Genomic DNA, 20,973 nt, shown 5'->3' with positions numbered 1-20,973 from the left:
AAAAGGCAAAGGGTTTCCTAGGCAGTGCTGCTTGGAGTGCTGGATTTGTCATACCACTTCACTGGACAAGGCTGACTAGGTTATCTAGCTCTGGCTAAGAACATGGGTGTCTGAACAGGGAGAACCCTAGAATAGTTTCCTAATGCTATCTTCAGGAAACTCATTTGTTCAGTTTTGAGCTTTTATGTTCTAGTTGAGATAAGTACATTGAAAGATTTGACCTACTTGGAAAGTGCAACGTAAGACAAACCACTAAACCCGTTAAGCTGCAACGACTGAACTGCTTGGGCAGATTTAAAACTGTAGTTCCTTCTGGATTCCCCACAGGGTATCTGCACTCTTCCTTAATTTGTCCTCTTCCTCAGGTTTTAGGATCATTTTCACTACATCAGTGATGCCATTATTGCCCAGTACACAAGGAACACTTAGGAAGACATCTTCTTTTATTCCATGCATGCCCTGAAAAGTAGGCAAGGACATAGTTAGGCTAGAATTTGTGTCTATGTATTTTATCCTACAAGCAACATTCAACTAAATCTAGTTGAAATTAAACTATGAAGTTATCACTGTTCTTCAGAATTCAAGATTTCTAGTTCTTAGTAAGACAAGACTTAGCTGAAAGCTCCTTCATCTTACCTTAACAATTGTAGAGACTGGGTGCACTCTTCTCAAGTTCTTCATTATTGTTTCAGCTAGATCTGCCACAGAGAGGCCAATAGCCCATGATGTGTACCCCTTCAGTTTGATGACCTCATAGGCACTGCAGAGACAACAAACAGGTAACCATCAACTGAAATACTTAGAGTTTGTAAGAAGGGCTGTTGGAGGTGCCTTAATCCATTTGGGAACATCTGAAGCTTAACTGATTTCACAGGGGTGACATGAACTCAGCAGTGAGGACCTCTATTTGCATTTCACACTGCTCCTCGCTGGAGTACTTAAAACTGGACAGTTGGAGATTACAGCACTTCCCTAACTATGACAAGTTAACTCTGCCAAATCTACGTTTCTACTTATTTTTTTTCCAGTTCAGTTATGTCTGCGTCTTGATCTTTTTGGGCTACTATGGTCTTTATGAAACCAGGTATGGATATTACAGTTCAGAGGTACTATAGCTCTTTTATCATTTGCTCTCATGTTGGAAAACAACAAACCAACCAACAACCAGTATTTACCTGTCCACCACCTGCTTATGGACCTCCTTCCAGTGTTCCTTGTCTGCATCAGTTCCCATGTCTGGATGAAGAGCCTTCAGGGAGACGCCAGCGACATTCACTCCACTCCAGACAGGTACTAAGGGTTGCACATAAATGAATTATCTCACAAGAACACTCAGTTTTGTCCTCCTCAAATTAACAGTTGACTTAAGATCTAGTTAATCTGCAACACATCACTGTGATTTTGATATGACTTTAAATGTGGTATGTCCTATAAGGCCAAAATTGCAAGCTGAAAACCCAAGAGCATTTAAGTACCTTTGTATGTGATGACAAAAGATTTGACTATACCTTTACCAGAGCAAAACATCTAGACAACATGAAGTAAAATGACAGTAACTCTATATTGCAGGTTTCTCAAAGTAAGAATCAATTCCAAAGGAGTACTCCTCAGTCAGGAAGCAAATACTACTGCTCTGGTGCTGCTACAGGAGGAACAGGTTAAGTAAGTAAGGAGAAAGTTGCTCTTTCTCCTGTCCTCTAGACTTGCCTCTGTGCTTCAATTCCTATATATAGTTCTGAAGTCATCACGAGATACCACTAAAGACAACTGAGTAACTACCAGTTCTGGTGAAGATCTCTGGGAGTCCCTTGCAGAGACCTTTACTCTTGCTGCATCAGTTTGGGTTTTTTTGGGAGTTACAGGAATAACTTAGCCTGGAAATTTTTAGCCTCCTTAGGTTGCAGTAGTGACCTTTTCCCAGCAGAGTAATTCAGGTCAAATACAGATCATCTAGGGTTACTCTGTGCACCAGAAGACTTACATTCATAGGGTGCTGCTGTGCAAAGGTTTTTGAGTAATGTTTGCTGTTGCTTTTCTTGCAAACAAAGCATCATAGAATCGTTTCAGTTGCAAAAAACCTTTAAGGTCATTGAGTCCAACCACTCTCTAACTCTACCAAGTCTGATACTAAACCGTGTCCCTCAGCACCACATCTCCGTCTTATAAACACTTCCAGAGATGGTGATTTTCAACCACCTTCCTGGGCAGCCTGTTCCAATCTTCAATAACAGCCAGCAGTGTTTCATCCTTACCACTGGAATCTCCATGCTCTCCAACAATCCATCCATGGCAGCTCAGAGGATGGATGCCCAGTCTTTCTCCCATGAGATGGCGGAAACGGGCAGAGTCCAGATTGCAGCCACTACCAATAACACGGTGTTTAGGAAAGCCACTGATCTTCCAGGCCACATAGGTCAAAATATCCACTGTAAGTAGAGTAATAACAACAAATGCCACTCTGAGCAGTTTGATAACTAGAATGGTATCTTCAGTTCTTCTGTAAGGATTATCTGGATTCTAGTTACGTGGAATAGAGCATAATGTAACAGCCACCACCAGGCCCTGCAGTGGGCTAACAATGACTGGTTTAAAGGCTCTTGATGCTATGCATACAATTATCAGTGCCCCTTACTGTTCTAAGCTAATGATCACTTCAAAGGCAACTGAAGACCCAAGTTGAAGGCAGGCTTGGACCAGCCTGCTGAGTGTAGAAAGGGAAGATAACACTTCTTCCTATGTGGTTTTGTGGCATAAGTATTGTAAAAGCCTGTGTTTGCTCATATTAGTACACTTAATGTCACCTTACTGAAGAAAACTATTCTCTTAAGACAAATGCTCTTGTTAAAGCCACACAAGACAAACCTGGATTGGAGACAATAAGCAGCTTGCAGTCAGGACTGTACTTAACAACGTTGGGAATGATGAATTTAAAGATATTCACGTTGCGCTGGACCAAGTTCAGGCGGCTCTCTCCTTCTTGCTGGCGGGCACCAGCAGTGACAATGACCAGCTTGGAGTGTGCAGTCACACTGTAATCTGCAGGCAAAAGGCTGTGTCAAACATGGCCTCTTTCTACACATGGTTCAGAACAGATCTCAGTTCCTTCTACTATTGGCATCTACAATTCTCAAGTTTGAGGGTGTGGAAATTCTCCTGCTAATTGTTACCCTGGACCTTCTATAGAAAGTTGAACCTTTAAGTCCGTGGCTCATTTGGCACAAGTGGCAACCATAAGAATATGGGCAGTGGTGGTCTGTACTTCTCAGGCATAGGTGGGTTGTGGGGTAGCTGTTGGGATGGCATCCAGTGCAAGTGCTGTGTAGAAGAGGAATAAAGCTCTGCCCTCATACCCCTTATGGCCACTGCAGTTGCACATTAAGTAAGGTATGAGACTACTTGCACTTGCTACTAAATGTGGGCTATCAGACACAGCCTAGAAATAGTCAGCAATGCATTCGAGGACTAACTGGCTGTGAAATACATTTCTTAGAGGTGCAGGAGTCCTTAAAATAACCTCTGTCCTGAGTGGTAATCTCTAGAAGAGGATTCCTAGTTGGGCTGGCCTTAACAAGGTATATAAAACAATCAGCTGAGTAGTATTTCTGTAGGAACAGAAATTAAATTTCCTCCCAGCAATTCAGGTGGCAGGTTAAGTCCTAGACTTGGGTGGCCAGTTTGAGATGTGAAGTGGCTATCTCCATTTGGAAATAACAAGCACATTAGACCAAACTACTTGCCTTTGCCAGAGACAATCTTTGGTGTCCTAAGGAAGAGGCTGCCATGCTGGAGATCAAGCATCTCTCCTCTGAGCTTGTCCTCCACAACATCAACAAGAGCAAGTTCATCAGCTAAGTCCTACAAAAGACCAAGAACAAATAGTAAGTTTACTGCCTCTTTGAGCAAAGTAGCCAATTTGTGACCTGTGAAGTTACAATTATTTTAAAAGCAGTGAACTATTTAAGCAACCTTACCCCTCTGTATCACTTTACTTGTCCCCAGGGTAATTGAATTATTCTCCTGGGATAGCAGCTTTAAGTTAAATTTTGTACTTTCCTATATCCACGCTGTGTGGGATGTTTGTACAATTTAGCAGGACTATGATGAAGAAGCATTTAATAGGTGTTCATAAACATTTCAATATAATGATGCAATGCAGAGCACAAGTTCTTCAGAGCAATAGGATCACTTTCCAGTCCACACTGCAAACAATTATTCCACAGCACACTATTTCTGAGACTGTGACTTCTCAGCTCTTAAATCTTTTGATATGTTTAGAGTGTCAGAGGACTCCTACTTAGGAGTCTGGAAGTCATTCAAAAGTAAATGTAGCTTTTAAGTCAAGATGAAACATGGACTGCATCTTCTGTCTGATACTGAGATAAATTTGGTTTACAAGAACTGCAGATACTTGTTCTCTGTCAATAGCTTGAGGACAGCTGCTTCATTTCAAGCCCAAACAAAGGAATAGGTGATAGGATTCAAGGGGCAATGGCTTCAAACTAGAGAAGAGCAGATGTAGATTGGACATTAGGGACAGATTCTTTATTAGGAGGGTGGTGGAATACTGGAACAGGTTGCCCAGGGAGGTGGGTTGGGGCCCCATCCCTGGTTCAAAGTGAGGCTTGACAGGGCTCTGGGCAACCTATCTAGCTGAGGATGCCTCTGCTGACTGCAGGAGGGTTGAACTAGATGACCTTCAGAGGTCTCTTCCAAGCCAGACCATTCTATGATTCTACAAATGTACAACCAAAAGTTCATTTTGTGTGCTGGCCCAATTAGTCTAATAAGGAAAATTACTTTTTGCTCCTCTTTTGGGCCCCAGGTAGTCACAACTGTGCTACTTCTTCCCCAGTTTGACTCTTACCTTCATCAGGATGCTGATAGCACAGGCCATTCCAACTGCACCCACACCAACCACGCTGATCTTATTGTGGGCATGACTCTGGTCCTGTTTGTGGACACACTGGATGAGCTGATCCTTGAGAGACATGATGCACTTGCTGCAAGGAAAGCAACAGATTATTTCTCCAGGTTTTGCAGCTTTTACTGACACCAGAATATTTATAATCATGAAAAATGGACTTTATTCTGGGTCAGTAAGAAAAGGTATATAAATTATATGCCAAAACCACCCAGCTGCCCATGAGCAGCCAAATGATTGAAAAGCTAAATTATTCATGGCAATGTATGATTTCAGCTTGCTTTCCCTCAGATACAGCCTGAGAACCATTGACTGCATAGCTGGATGGCACCCCAGCAGCATCAATAGAATGCTCTAACCGAACATCCATATTACACTTAAGTGCAGGAAGCCATTTTAGCACTTCTGGGCATAGCACAGCCTGGCAGTCTCCATTCTGCTGCCCTGAAAAACTGGTGCTCTGTGCCCTGACGCCTTTCCTTTCCCCAGCTGAAGTTGTGCAACACTCAGGCAAGCCTTTCTTATGCACGGTCTGATCCTCCCAAGTCAGCCGTGCGAACCTCATGCGTTTGTTTTAAAGTGAAAGTACATAGTTTTGAATTCAGATGTCTACTTGGGTTTCTTCATCTCTCCCACCCTCCGTTTTTTTGGCTCTCAGCTGTACAGCTGCCCGGTTATATGGCTTCTAATCCGACGGCCAGAGATGTGCTGCAATGGCAGGACGATGACGGAGTCTTGTGCTTTCACCCCAGGGGCCCTGCAGGAGCTGACGCCATGCCTGTCTGTGATGCTGCACAAATCCTGCCTTCCCTGAAAAGCCCGAGGCAGGGGCGGCCTCTCAGATGGATGCATGCAGAGGCACAACACGATCCTAAAATTCGTGCTGAACAGGCAGCAACCTGCTCAGAGCAGGATAGGCCAAGTAACATTGGCAAAGCAAGTAAAGACTGTGAGACTGGGGGATGGGGGGGGGGGGGTAGGAAGCCAGCAGTGTCCATATTTAGTTAAAGTTAACCAAGATAAGTCACTCTTTTGCACTCTCTTGAAGCATGGCCCAGTGTAGTACATCCATGTGCCAAGTTCTCCCTTTGCACTATAAGCACTTTAATGTACAGGGCTGGTGAGAAGCACCCATTTAGTTACATTTAATACCCAAAATTTTGGGGTTTAGAGTGCAATTCCCTTGGAAGAAGCGGGTTAGGGGAAAGCCAGTGGCAAAGGCAGTATATTAATAGCATCCCTGAGCCCATCTTCACAGCCCTTTGCGGCTTGATCTCCAGCACCCTTCCCAACAAGTCCCTGGAGCCGCCCCCACCTTCACCGCCGATTAGGGGAAGCACGTTAATCCCCGCAGGCTACGGGGGAGGATGATGATGACGGCGGAGCACGGCCGCCCCAAGACGGAAGGGGGCGGGGGCGGGGGGTGCGGACGTTAAAATCACGCCGGCTGCACAAGGCCGAGCAGGGCGCGGTGCTGGGCTGAAGTCCAGGGCCGTGCCCGGCAGCTCCTCGCCTAGGGGTGCTCGGCGGAGCCAGGCTGAAGTCCAGGGCCGTGCCCGGCAGCTGCTCGCCCAGGGGTGCTCGGCGGGGCACGCAGTGCCGAGCGGACCAGGGGGTGCTCCACCGAATCTATTCCCTCGAAGGGGGCTGGTGGCTAAGCGCTGCCCGCATCCCCCCCTCCCATCCCGCGAAGGCGCTCGTACATACCGAGAGTCCTCACACGAACGCGGCTGGGGATGTAGTGGCGGGGCGGGGAAGGCGGCCGCCGCCTTAAGTAGGGGCTGGGCGGCTGACGTGAGACGGGCGGGTCGCGATGGTGGAGACGTGCCCGCCGACACGTCGGGGTGAAGAGGGAAGGAGAGGAGGGGGAAGCGGTACCGGGGACCTGGGAGGGGTGAAGGGAGGCAAGGCGGGAACGCTGGGCCCCTTGATGGTTGCTCTGGAAGGTTCAGCACCGTGAGGGAAGCGGAGGAAGGGCTCAGCCCCCGGCTCTGCCCCGCAGCCCCTCTGGGGTTGCCTGAGGACAGAGGCAAGCTGGGGGCTGGCGTCTGGCGGGGCCAGCCGTGGCGAACGGGTGCCGTCGGGGAAGATTTCCCGTTATTAACCGCTCCCGAGGGCACGGAAGTGTGCGCTGCCACGACACGGACCGGCAGCCGGACCGGTACTGGAGAGTTAAGGGGAGTTGAAGGCGTTCTTGCCCCGGCTGCCGGCCTCATTGTTGCTGTCTGGGCAGCGGCCGCAGTTCTGAATGGAGCCTTTTGTCTGGCGGCTAGAAACTTGCTTCTAATTTCCATCTAAATCTATAGATGTTTGGAGCTCTTTTACACACATCCTGCTCTGGCATTTACATCCCCTTTCCATGTATTGACTTACCAAATTACCACTCGTTTGTTGTTTGTTAAGTTGCATAAGCTAAACCTTTCCAGTTTTGCATGATGTGAGCTGTGCCCTGGCCATCGGGAGTCTGTCTCAGTTTGCACGCTTTTCTCTTGAGAGAGGCTGCCGTGTGGAGTGTTTCAGGCAGTCTTCTCGGTGATGCCTCAAACGGGAACACTAATCTTTGCCTGTTGTTATTGGAAATACCATGATTAGCTTTTTTTCCATGATCATGCCACACTGTCAGCTCGCTCTCACTCTGTAGTTGGTTAGTAAAGCCAAGTCCTCCTCTTGACTTATTTCTTGCTAGGATACTAACAAAGAACAAATAATATTTCCTGGATGCCTGAAGTTTGAATTTTATACTGTGCTAGAGGGTTGTCCCATAAAGTTGTCTTTCAGTAAACCAGTGCTACCTTTTATCCCATTATGCAATGATTTTCATGTCTTTAGTTAAGCATTCCTTCACAGATTTTCCTGGAGAGCTGCACAGAGCAGAGACAGAGATTGCTTCCACCGTGGCTCACTTACATACTTGCTGTTCTTTGGTCCTGTGGCAATACCTTCAAGTCAGTTAATTTACTTAAAACCTTTGCACTTGGATTTGTGTTTTACTGTGCATTGGGATTCTGGGTCTGAAAGTGTCTGGTTCGTCCAGTTGGAGCACAGTAGACTCCCTGAGTTTTGCTGGCCAGCTATCTGTGTGCATTTGTTGTTATCCTTGTCTCCTTTCTACTCTTCCTCTGAGACATCCATCTTTACCTCATGGATCCACATGTTCACCCCTAATGAAAATCAGGGAAATGTTAATTTCATCTTGTGTAAGTAGCTGGGTTACCTTTATTTTCCTTTTTTGTTTTACAGTTTGTTTTTATTTCTCATAGCTGCAAGCACCTTTGTGATGTTTGCCATGGTTTCCTTTTGGGACTCTGACTCTAGCTGATTTTTGGCAATGTCTATTCAAGTCTTCAAGGATGTACTTGACTTCCTTTCTGAGGTGCTTATCTTGCTGTGGCAGAAGGCCTTCATTACGAATTAACCCCTTTGTCTTTCTCTACCCATGCCAGCCTTTCCATTTCTGTTTTGTCTGGGATGTCTTCTCTCTTCTAAAGTCACTTTTCTGTAGTTTGCTTCTTAGTCACTAGAGTTAGCCAATATACAAATGAGGAGGTTGTCAGGGAGATTCTGGTCTCTCCACCACCTTATCCCACTCACAGTCCATGCAAGCATAGAATATGGCCCATGGTCATGCTAGATCAGAGCAGATGGTGTGGAGATCTCATCACACCTGAGGCTTGTACTCATCTACCAAGCTCTGCTTTACAGTTGAAGGAATTTTCCGATGCTGTTCAAGGTATGCTGATGCCTTGTTACAGACCATCCCAGTGACAATTCCCTTCTGCTGTGGTGATCTGACAGGAACAGTAGCCTGAAGTACTCCATTGGCAAAACAAAAAAAGAGGTGAGAAAACATCTAAAAATGATTGAAACATAGAATAAGGAGATTTGCATGAAACAAGCCAGAAACACACAAATATTTGGTTCTTCTTGTAAAGACCAGCACTGCTAGCAAAGGAGGTTAATATAATGTCCAATCCTTTACAAAGTTACATGTGCTTTGTTCCTTGCTGCTGCTTGAGGAATGAGTGATGTTTGTGAGATGGGTGATGCCAGAGCAGGCAGGTAGCTAAGGGAGGGAGAGTGTGGGTCTGTGCTGAGTAGGCCTAATGCTTCAGGAATGCAGAATAGAAGGAACCCAAATGGTGGAATGGAGAATAGAAGGAATCCAAATGATGGAATGGAGAATAGGAGGAACCTAACTAATGATATTCTGTCATTCTGCATCATGCTGGGTTCACTGAGCATCCCATTCTACCAGCAGTCTCAAGGATGGATTAGGAAGTTTAGTTCTGCATCCCAGGAATTTGTATTTCCAGTGGCTTTACATGAATGGGACTAAATATCTCATCCAGAGTTTGAGTTCCCGACATCTGGCAGGATAGAAAATGGACATTTGACAGGAATGAAGATAAAGAAGGAATATTTTCTTCCTACAAAAAAATTCTACTTCTGAAGAGTTTAAATATAAGCTAAGAGGTTTCTAAGGCTGGATAGATTCATGAGTGTTTTAAAAACATGTAACTAATGTAGAGCAAGTGGAATTTCACTACTGTCACAGTGAGACCAAAGCTCCTAAGAGAATAATTAAATTATAACATTCTTCTTATCTTGTGGTTCAAATAAAATAGAATTGGACATAGTTTTCAAGGTGTAAGTTCCAATAAAATCTTTACTTGCTTGTATTTGTGTTGCTTGTGTTACTGAGAACAGATCCAAGACCAACCAGACCTCTGTAATTTATCATGTAAGGCATCAGGTATCAGGAGCCCTACCTTTAGTGGAGCAGGCCAAAGCAAGCAAGGATGTTTAAAAACCATCCTGGTCCCAAGATGTCCTCAGTGATGATAAACAGATCAGAAACCTTGTCTGTTAAAAAAAAAAATAAAAAGAAAAAGTACTATCAGCTTTTAATAATGCTGGTGTTAATTCACCTGGGCTACAAAACTGAGAAGAAGACCACAACTGCCAAATTTTTCCTTTAATGTGCCCTTTGTGATCTTAGTAGCAGCAGCAGATGCTCAGGAGGAAAGCAGTCATCTGGTATGACTGACATTGATTTTCTGCCTCGGAGAGCTTCAATCAGAGCGGGCTCAGAACAACACAAACAGAACAGGGTGAGCAAATTAAGGGCATTTTTCTTGGAAGACGGGGGCCATATTTCTTTTAAATTAAAGCTTTGTTTGTAGGGATGGGGCTGACTTTCCTCACTTGTGTGCAGAAGGAGTTCTGCTCTTCCTGTTCTTTTTCTGCTGCTGCCTTTCATTGCAGCAGCAGGAGGTGCTGCTGATAGAGTGATGGCAATGTTTGAGATGTCTCTCCAAGGAAGCTTGGCTCTTCCTCAGCCTGCTTGCCCTCTTTTCCATGTTAGCTTTTGCAGATTAAACATGAAAAATGAAGCAATAGAAGTTGCTGAATGTGGAAACATTCACATTTTTTTCCCCTAGGAGTTACAAGTGGAGCCTTTCTACTGGCTTCAGGTGGCATTTGATCAGGGTTTGGTTGATAACAGAAGGAAAAAATGCACCATTCTTATTAAACACTGTTTGTCTTTAAACTGTGAGATACCAGTTAAACCTTTATCACAGACATGAAGTCCAGAGACAGTTACACAAGGTGAGTTAAATACGTGTGGCTTGCTGTTTGCAATGAAACATGTACCAAATGTCAGTAAATGCCTCTCCATTTTGCTAACATGCAAGAGGTTTTACATGGTGATATGTAATTTCTACACTTGCCATTTGCTCAGGTCCTGGCTCATGAAAGACTATGTCAAATAGGATGGTGCTGCTGGGACAAATAATGACACCAAACCATGACCTGCATGTATTGGCCACATGAGCTACAGCTCAGCTACGAGGTTAGTAGTAGCCCAAAGCCACCAGTGCTGACCAGCCCTGGAAGGGTCAGTAGAATCTCTCTGCTCTATCTGAAATTTGAGGTTAATTTGCCTCTAAAAATCCTAAGTGCTATTTCCAGCATGATGAGTCCTGCTTTTGCTTTGACATCATTAAGGGCTTTGCTTTTATTTGATGCCAGTGTGTGAGGGAAGGATCTGGCTCATCATGGTCCAGTCCTGACACCCCCTTTGATTTCTTCTAAAGCCTGAACAACTTCCTCCAGCTTTAATGGCTTCATTTCTCCTAAGATAAGAAGGTCTTTATCTACCAACCTGATGGTGGTACTGTAGGGATTAGTTAATTATGAAACACTTCCGCTTCATAAAGCAAAATAAAAATGATGGAGGTTCTTTACCTAAACCAGAGATGCCTGGAGCCCGAAGTGGAGTAGCTTGGCACCAAAACTTTGGTGAGCTTTGCCAAACTATCAACATCAGAAAAGCTCCCAGAAGCAGAATTCTTGTAATTTCAAACTGCTTTTCAGGATAACACAGAAGAAATTCATTGATGTTCCATAGCCCCCCCACATTTTGTGTTCTTCACATTGGGACAGTATAGCCACATCAAACCGTTTGAACTGGTCTCCTAAGGAAACTAAAAGCTGAGTTTCACCTCAGCTCACACTGGCAGGTATCCCTGCACACAACTGGTTAGCCACAGTCCACATGCCTGCAGGTGCCTCTCCTCTGCTGTTTCGATGCATGGATGCTGTGGTGAGGACGCTGCTATTGCAGAGATCAGTGCCCCTGCTGCCTCACGCCCTCCTTGCACTGTCATTGTGGGGAAGGAGGAGGAGCTAGCTGATGCAATCCGATTTCCACACCCATGTGTTTCTATCGCCCGGTTTTAATTGTGCACCAGAGCACTCGGTCTGGAGACCCGTCTGAATGGTGGCCAGTTTCTGAAGATCTCAGACTTCCACAAAGCCCTTTGGTCAGTTGTATAGTTTGGATTGCAGACCATTTTCTTGCTGACATGTTTTGATATAGAATCATAGAATCAGTCAGGGTTGGAAGGGACCACAAGGCTCAGCCAGTTCCAACCCCCCTGCCATGGGCAGGGACACCTCACGCTAGGTCAGGCTGGCCAGAGCCTCATCCAGCCTGGCTGCAAACACCTCCAGGGATGGGGCCTCAACCACCTCCCTGGACAACCCATTCCAGGCTCTCACCATTCACATGGTGAAGAACTTCTTCCTCGTGTCCAGCCTGAATCTCCCCACTTCCAGCTTTATTCCATTCCCCCTGGTCCTATCACTACCTGATATTCTAAAAAGTCCCTCCCCAGCTCTCTTGTAGCCCCCTTCAGATCCTGGAAGGCCACTAATAGGTCACCTCAGAGCCTTCTTTTCTCCAGACTGAACAGCCCCAACTCTTTCAGTCTGTCCTCATATGCAGAACTTTGAAGTGACACCAGCTTTTCTTTTCCCCTGTGAAGGTCAGTTATGTTTGCAGGGGTGGGTTACGCACTCAGTGTAAAGCCAGATAAAACTGTATTTCTTGCAGTGATTTTCTCAATACACAGCTAAAGAAAACTATTTCCTGCAATAACTTCCTCAGACGATCACTCTGGGTAGGTGGACTAAGCAGCATGCATGACTTTTATCTTGCTTCTCTAAGGAAATGAGTTTACTCGTGGAGGCATGAGTCACTGTGCAGGATTCTCCATGCCAAACCCATTCCCTTGATGCGACTCTGAATACTTATTTACTCAGGAACAGCAGGAAATGGGCTGCTCAGATAAATCACATGGGCAGAGAGGTGGAAAGGCACTCCCATGGAGCAGGGCTGCTCTTCAGTCTTCACCTAACAAAGTCACAAAGGTACCTCATCTAGTTCAGCACCTGCCTCCTGTTATCTGTCAGGAGGAATGTAATCATTAGTCATAGAATCATAGAATTGTCAGGGCTGGAAGGGACCTCAAGGCTCAGCCAGTTCCAACCCCCTGCCATGGGCAGGGACACTTCACACTACATCAGGTTGCTCACAGCCACATCCAGCCTGGCCTGAAAAACCTCCAGGGATGAGGCTTCCACCACCTCCCTGGGCAACCTGTGCCAGTGTCTCACCACCCTCATGGTGAAGAACTTCTTCCTAACATCCAATCTGAACCTACTCACTTCTAGATTTGCTCCTTTCCCCCTAATCCTACTGCTACCCAATGCACCTTTGCTGTTGCCTTCTAAACCTGCAGCAGCAGAACTATTACTGTCACCTAGCTTGTGGTGGAGTGCTGGCAGGTTGCAGTAAGTGGAGACTTTCTATAAATCACAGTAAGGAGGTGGAGGGATTTGTGAGGAGGGTTGCACATTGCTGCCACTGCTTCTTGCCAATTCAAGAGGGCAGGGTGGTTCAGCAACAAAACATCAGAGGCAGGTCCCTGCATTCTCTCTGGAGCAGAGACCCTCTCACCCTTATTTTAATATTTGTAGTAATTATGCAGCTGTCAGTTTTGGTTTCCCCAGGATCCCTTCTCAGCACGTCACATGCCACAGGCTGGTTAGCTCAGGATAAAGAGCTACAGAGTCCTGCAAAGACAACTTTTTACTGAATCAGGCCATTTGGGACACAGTACATTTAACACCAGAGTGTTGCCTCACCTATGGGGGGAGAGACTTACCCAGCATTTCAGGACTGACTTACCTGCTTGACCCTTTGTGTATTGAACATGATAGCAGGTAATGTATTCTCTCCTGTCCAGAAATCACTGTGATCAAACTTACATTTCTGTGAATCAAAATTCCAAGTCACATGGCTGGAAACTCAGCATTCTGTGGTTGAGATGTTACTGGGCCATGCAACCTCTGGAGAAAGTTGAGAGTACAACTCAACAGTGCAGGCACAGGCTTGGGGAGGAACTTCCTACCCTCTTTGCTCTACAGAAAAGGTGCACGTGGAAGATGTGAATTCATTGCTTTATCCAGTTAGGAGATGGGAGCATTAAAGGTGGGAGTCTGAAAAAAGGAAGCTCTCACTTCAGCAGCATAAAGTTACAGGGTCAAGGAAGTCCTGGACATGGCAATAGTTTGATCTGTGTTTGTGTGAATGACACACTTCAGCATGCAGGATGCCTCTCTTCAAGGCTCTCACTGAAGACATCAGTGCTTTTGAAGTGTAATTTTCACAGCTCCTGGCATTTTCTGGAGCTCCCAACATGTGGATTAGTTTCTGTAGCTCTTTGTGGGACCTGGTGAATAAAACTCATTTCTGTGCCTGGAGTGGGAAGGTCAGAGATCAAGAGACGTTTGTATTCTAGTTTTGCAGTCTCCCTTTGAAGCTTGGATGCCATAACAGCCTCACAGTCTATCCCACATGTTGGTGTCCTCCAGTAATGCCCAGTGAACATCAAAAATATGTGTGTCTACAGATGACTATGTAATAAAAGATTATCCATTCCTTGGAGAAGGAAGATGAAGTTTAACTTGCAGTTCCACAAACTTAGCAATAGAATGGATGCCAGCAACCAACTGCTTTCATTTCAGTCATTTCATTTCACTTGGGCCACACCTGAGGCTCCTCAAAAGAGCTGCAGCTGGGGCTTGGCTTGGCTGTAACAGCAGTCCTGAGGGGTGGCTTTGGCCTGTGTTCCAGAGGTGAACTCTTCTGCCGTTCTCAGATGGAAAAGGTAAGTAGGCTGTTTTCTGCATGAGTTATTCTTTTAGGTCTCTGATTCTGCAGTGGTGGTTGTTGGCAGCTCTGTGGGTGAAGGCAGAGCCCTGGAGGGACACAGGACTGTGAAAGGCAGGTACTGTCCTGAGAGCTGAGCAGGCAGGTTTTTCACATACCACTCATAGCTTATGTACTGCCAGCAGAGCCTGCTGCTGGAGGAGATGTGGAGCTATCCCCTAGGGCAAAGGTGCTGCCTTATCTCTTTGGGGGAGTTCTGCTTTCTGGGCTTTTACCTTCTGCTTGATTTTAATTTGATTTTATAAGCAGAAGGTGGTGGAGAGAAATAAAGACGCACACCATTTCTTTAATACTCAAGTTCTCCTAGCTTGTCCTGTTAGGGATTTACACCGTCATCTAGGTTGCTCTAGCCCCCTGCTCTAGCCCCCTGCTCTAGCCCCCTGCTCTAGCCCCCTGCTCTAGCCCCCTGCTCTAGCCCCCTGCTCTAGCTCTCTGCTCTAGCTCTCTGCTCTAGCTCTCTGCTCTAGCTCTCTGCTCTAGCTCTCTGCTCTAGCTCTCTGCTCTAGCTCTCTGCTCTAGCTCTCTGCTCTAGCTCTCTGCTCTAGCTCTCTGCTCACTGGCCCTGTGAGTATTCAGAGGTCTGCACTTTACTGAGTCTTGTGAGATGGGGATGAAGTCCTCACCCCCCTCATAGCAAAGATAGGTGTGAGCCCTGAGGTCACATGGAGTTTGTGTGTGGCTTGAGAGGAAAAGGGAGGTGATTTCTAATTTTTTTTTTTTTGAGAAATATTTGTTTGTGGCCTTGATTTTCTTCTGTGCCTTTTTAAATGTTGAGTGCCCATGTTTCTTAGTTGAAGGGTGGAAGGCTGCACCATGACTCAGTACCAAAGTGCTAAGCTGTGGCAGTGATTTCAAAGCAGGTCGAGGTGCAGCCTGCATTGCTGCTGTGCAATGGTCTTTTGACTCATCTTCTTTATGCAGCTGTAGTGGAATCTTCAATAGACTTCAAGCAGGTACCAAGCAGAACATCTCTGTTGGGAGCCTGGCCTCACAGCTCAGGCATTGTGCAGACACACAGAGCAATTCTCCTCAGCAAAGAGCTCAGCAACTGAAGGGGCAGAATAAAACAGGGAAGTGAAAGTGGAAGCAGTGTAAGGCAAAACAATTGCCAAACCTGGTGCTTGTCTTAGTGGGCTGTGTTTTTCCAGAACATCACACAAATAACTGATCCTTGTCTCTCTCGATTCAGTTTTCTTATTTGCACTCAAATTTTAAGTAGAAACAGAATGGTTGCTGCTTGCCTGTGGACTGCCAAGGGAACACTTCCCCAGCACTGTGCAAAGTGTGGAGTTTCTGGATTGTGGGCCCTTTGTTCCTGTATTTGGATGAAATTGCACAAATGTTTAGCAAACTTTTGCAGGGCATGGCCTTCTTGTTTTGCAAACCCTGATGAGTCTTGTTTAAGGAAGAGAATGTTAGCAAAGGGAATGAGCACCTGACTGATCTCCTGATGATTCTCTAGCTTGGGCCTCATAATAGGAGAAACAGCATGCCTGTGTCTTTGGTGGCAAAGGTAAAGTGCACCATTTCTTCTTGGCTGTCTCCAGCCTTGTGCTGATTTTCTCATGATTTGGTCCAGATTCAGTTGTGTCCCTAGACCTTCTGCATTTCTGTCCCTAAGAACAGTATCTCAGTGCAGGCAGTCTTTTGAAAGATGCCAACGTAATGAAAATGTGAGGTGCTGGGAGACAGTGGACATGTGCACAAGAGCTGGATTTCTGAAGGCTGGGTCTCCTGAATGCTGCACCTCTCACGTGTTCTCTGTACCCTGTTGGCTACTTGCACATCATTTCAGCCTTATGCAAGCTATGGTCTGTGGAGGATTCTTTGTGTGTTTGTGGGAGATCATTGCTATTTAGTGCTGGGATGTCAGAAGTTAGAGCATACCAGCATGCTTGATCTTTTGCTCACTGTGTAAGGGCAAACTATATTTGGAGTGACAGGAGGGATTTGCAGCCCCCTTGGTCTGTGTTAACTCCTTGCCACTCAGCAAGGCTTTGGGCTGGCTGCTGGGGCAGTGGGGCTGGCACATCACTTTGCTCTCAGCTTCTGGGCTGGAATGCTTTCAGACAGAGCAGTGTCAGTTTGGAGGAAGAATGTCAGCAGTAGGCTTTGTGAGAGATAGGACAGCCCAGAGCCCAGGTCTGTGTCTGCTGGGATGTGCCATGGTGTGTTTGTATGCTCAGACAGAGGGAGCTAGGTCTGTACTTAAGGAGCTATCATTCTGTGTGTGTGTTGACTGCTAACCCAGTGTTCCTTCATGTCTAATCTCATCAACTCTTTGTGCCCCTAGAGTCACACAATAGAGGAAAGAAATCTGTTTTGCTTGAGAATTCTGGAGCTAAACAGCATTTCTGTCACCTCCTTCTCTGGAGACTTCAAAGCCAACTTGGACATGGTCCTGTGTGACCTGCCCTAGGTGATCCTGCTTTGGCAGGGGGGTTGCACCTGGAGGTCCCTTCCAACTCCTAACATTCCATGATTCTAACTTCTCTGATTCTATGAGATGATCTTGAGAAGTGAAGGAAGCTGAATAATACACTTTGGAAAGTTAGTTCTGGATGAAGGATAGATCCTTATTATTTTTCCTGGCTGCACATGTTTAGCTGTAATGTTGAACATGCTTTCCTTAGGTCATCTCTCTTACATTCCCTTTTAAATATGCTCCATTGCAACAACATCATCTGGAGTCCATATCTCCATATCTGGAATCAAGAGGGGGTTAGGTTGTGTAGAGAATTAAAATACTATGAAATGTTACAGATATTTAATTTTTTTTTTTAATCTCTTAGGCAAAGGTTACTCAAAGCTAGTTAGTTCAGTGCATGACCTCTGTAAGAGTTCTTAGGCATATAAGAGCAGTCAAAAATAGCTCCTTGGAAGGTCAGGGAAGGCATCCTTTCTGCATGTGAATAGCTTTGCATCTCTGACCTGAAGCATCTATGTGTGTTGTGGTAAGCAAATGAGAATATAGTGCTGAGGGACATGGTTTAGTGGTGGACTGAGCTGTGCTGTGTTAATACTTTGACATGATGATGATCTTCAATGTCTTTTCCAACCTAACTGATGATTCTGTGATTTTATGATTCTAAGAATGGATGGAAAGGTAGAATATCAGGGTGGGCTTGGAGGGCAGTCTGAGCCTGTGTAACATGCTGCTTATTCATACAAGCCTGTAGAAGCTGCTGCCAGCCTTGGAGGTTTTTCCATAAGTGAAATGCAGAAAGCCTTCATTAACTTCTAAACCATGCTTCCAAGACAGCCTTGCCAAGTAATGGCTGGACTGAAACTGTCAATAGAGGATCAACAGTGAGAGGGAGCCTTATGTTTTAAAATGGAGCCTTGGGCTCACATCCAAGTGATTCTGAGCTTCTGACTGACCCTGGAATCTGAAAGACAGTTCAGCTTGTCAGACCAAATGTTCTTTCTCTTTTGATGTCTGCATGCTGAGGCAGAGTTTGCAGGAAGCTTTTATAGCAAATCCCAAAGTCAGAGTCACTGCAGAATGCTTTAATTATTGAATAGGCAACAGCTAATGTGAGAGGGAAAGGCTCTGTGTTCCTCTGTGTCCTAATCTCCCCCTGCTGCCCCTTCCTGCCCAAATCCCCTTGGTTAATCAGGTTATGTTTGCCCTAGTTCTCCTGGGGAGTAAGCAGAATGCTGTGTTGCTAGCAATGGAGGAGAGGGAGGAAGAGAAGGGCATGCATGAAAGCAAGAGTGGGGGTGAAGATGCTCTAGAAATGCAAGCTCCACTTTGGCAGGGTTCCCAAGATCACAGCAGGATGCCTCGGGGCTGTGGGATGTCTCTGAGCTGTCACACTTGCTGACATGCATGGTCTTGCATCCATGTGCCCAAGGACAGTGAAGGGAGCTTGCCTCTCTGTGCTCAGCCTGGAAGCACGGGTGGTCTCTGCGGCCAACAGCTCCCTCCTCCAACACCCACTCCACAGCCTGTTTCAGCCCAGAGCCCCCGGGAGGGAGTGACTGATGCCCTGGGGAGCTTAAGGTTTGCCTGAAGCTCAGTGGTTAACTCCAAGGAGGAGCAGTGCGCGTGTGTGCACAGAGCTGTGTGTGCTGCATGCTTGTGTGCAGTAACACAGCTTTTAATTCTTGCTGCACTCATCCTCTTGGGCTGCCAGACACAGAAAATAGCACAGATGGACCTGCCAGAGTAAAATACAGCTAGGAGAAGCAAGGGGACAGCACAGACAGACAGCACTGCTGATCTGAGTGCCAGCAAATTCGAGTTTCCTTTAAAGCCTGGAATTTAGCTCTGAGTGTGTTGATTTGAGAGGGTCTCCATGTGGGTGCATCCTTGGAAATGCTCTTATCCCCAATCACAATGGGCAATATCAGACTGGGAGTCTGAAATCCAAAGGTCTTTTGTGACCAGCATCTAAACCCAAAGCTTCCAGTTGAAACCACTCCTGAAAAATTTCTTGTTCTGAAGCGTGGGCCTGGGCAGGTTTAGGAGAAAGGAGCAAGTCTTGAGAGAATTTACTGTAATGACTTGGGTCAATTGGGGAGCATGGCAAATAATTTGGAAGGATGCAGATCCACAAGTATGCATCTGCATTCTGTGATTTGGGGTTGAATTATTCAGAAGTTAAAAACTGAACCTTTCCAGGACAAATCCTTCAGCTTCAGGCAGCCTGTACGTAACTCTGCTCTTCCAGCGCTCCGATGCTGGCTCAGGATCAGTTGAATGTCAGCCTCCCCTTTCAGTTTTCCTGGGAAGTGCCAAGCCACACGGGCATTGCCTGGTTCAGTCTTGGGGCTGGCTTCTTTGCTCAGATCATGGTGCCTTGTTCTGTTGGGACACATGCATTAGAATAGACTTTTAGCACCCCTCTTAGTTAACGGCATGGATCAGAAAGGTTTTTGCAGTTCAGAGCCAGGTGAATGCTGAGACGTGCTTCCAAAAACATCAGCATGGGCAAATACAGACCTGGGCTAGTAAACCCTGGAGCCATGACATGATTTTGCATGTTCCCCAGTGCAAAGCAGAGCAAACTGGGAGGCCACAGGCTCCTGTTCCCACAAGAATGAAGACAGACAGGAAATGAACCACCAGAAACCGTTCTTTGGCAGGAGAGAGCTGTGGAAACAGCAAGGTGTAGCAGCCCTGGGCTGCTGCAGAGCCAGCTCTTGCAGGTGCCTACAAGCCACGTGGGGCTGCTGGGTGTCTTTTTCCCACTGCAGAGTGCTTGCTGGCAAGCAGGTGCTGTGGTGAATGCCCAGAGCTGTGCTGCCATGGCCTGGCTGCTCCTTGCTGTACGATGCTGGCCAGCACCGCATGCTACAGAAGCTTTGCTGTGCTTGGGCCTCCTCTGTGCAATCTTTGTTTGCAGCAGCAAAGAGCAGGAAGGCTGAGCTGCTCCACAGAGGTGCCATTTGGTTTAATGACAGTAGGTGGGAGGGGATGGTCACAACATCCCCCCTCCCACCCTGCAAGAGTGACAGTGATGGTGTGTGAAGGGAGGGGACAGAGCTGAGCTCTGCGAGGAGCAGCTTTGGTCCAAATCTGTACGAGGTGTAGGAGTCTGCCTTGCTGGTGTGTGTGGGAGTGCTGTTGGAGCAGATGGTTAGCAGGTTTTGGGAGGCTGCCAGGTCTGTGCAAGGAGGTGGGCATCCACCCTGCCTTTTGGAGGAGAACAGTGCAGGATGTGATGGCCTGGAGGCTCACCCAAACATGAAGGAATCTGTCTGACTTGTAGGCTAAGCAACAGCATGATCCAAAGAGCAGATCTCATAGATCTTTTGCATGTTAACAGAAGGCTTTTCTGTGCCTGATACTGCCAGGTAAAGAGCTGTCAGTTGCACAAATACAGACATAGTTTTCCTTGTCACTACCTCCCTCAAACCAGGCTTAAGCTCCCAGTTATGTGACTGGCTTACAAATTCTGAATTTACCATCTGGCATACTTCTAATTGTCTTTGTCTTCCAAAATCTTAATTGCTGGGGTTCTTTTTCCTTTTTTTTTTTTTTTTTCTTTTCTATTATTTCTTTTTAATAAGCCAGCAAAGTTTGTTAGCAAAGTCCCAGGACTGCATGAAGCAGAATCTTAAGGAAGGCTGCAGCAATTTCTCTGATCTAGTAGCACTGCAAGGCAAAATCCTTAGCTGAGAAGGTAGGCCAGCAGGCAAGGCTGAAATAGTAGCTCCATTGTTTGAGTCCTGCTATGGCTGCATGTGCCAGGGAGCTGCATATCACAAATAAATGGCTCCTGGTGCACACAGCAATCAGATCACAAGGTAATTGCTTCACCAGTGGGGGAGAGGCTTGCAAACAGTACAGGTGGTTAAATAATTTTTAAGAAATCAGCACTCTAAAATGGCATGATAGTGGTTTTAATAGGGTCAGTGTCTGTACAGGCTTCTGCTGCAAACGGATAAGTTTTTGACTGTTTAAGGCATTGGGCATCCAATACATTGAAGGTCTGATTCTGCAGAAAGTATTGGTACAAAGCAC

At 46.1% G+C, this 20,973-nt stretch overlaps 1 protein-coding gene across 1 annotated transcript; it reads right to left on the bottom strand.

Annotated features, from left to right (window-relative positions):
* Positions 1 to 261: 261 nt before the first annotated feature.
* LOC128974248 (L-lactate dehydrogenase A chain) lies at positions 262 to 6,654 on the bottom strand. The gene is made up of 8 exons (XM_054390803.1): positions 6,629 to 6,654; positions 4,865 to 5,000; positions 3,738 to 3,855; positions 2,863 to 3,036; positions 2,253 to 2,426; positions 1,176 to 1,293; positions 637 to 760; positions 262 to 459 (listed from the first exon to the last, which is right to left on the bottom strand). Exons 2-8 carry the CDS (start codon positions 4,988 to 4,990, stop codon positions 295 to 297), a joined length of 999 nt encoding a protein of 332 aa, XP_054246778.1. The 5' UTR covers positions 4,991 to 5,000; positions 6,629 to 6,654; the 3' UTR covers positions 262 to 294.
* Between the last annotated feature and the right edge of the window lie 14,319 nt (positions 6,655 to 20,973).

Source organism: Indicator indicator, chromosome 21 (genome assembly GCF_027791375.1).
Source record: "Indicator indicator isolate 239-I01 chromosome 21, UM_Iind_1.1, whole genome shotgun sequence".
NCBI classification, from domain to species: domain Eukaryota; kingdom Metazoa; phylum Chordata; class Aves; order Piciformes; family Indicatoridae; genus Indicator; species Indicator indicator.
The sequence above is the reverse complement of the archived record's forward strand: the minus strand, read 5'-3'. Positions and strand labels throughout refer to the sequence as shown.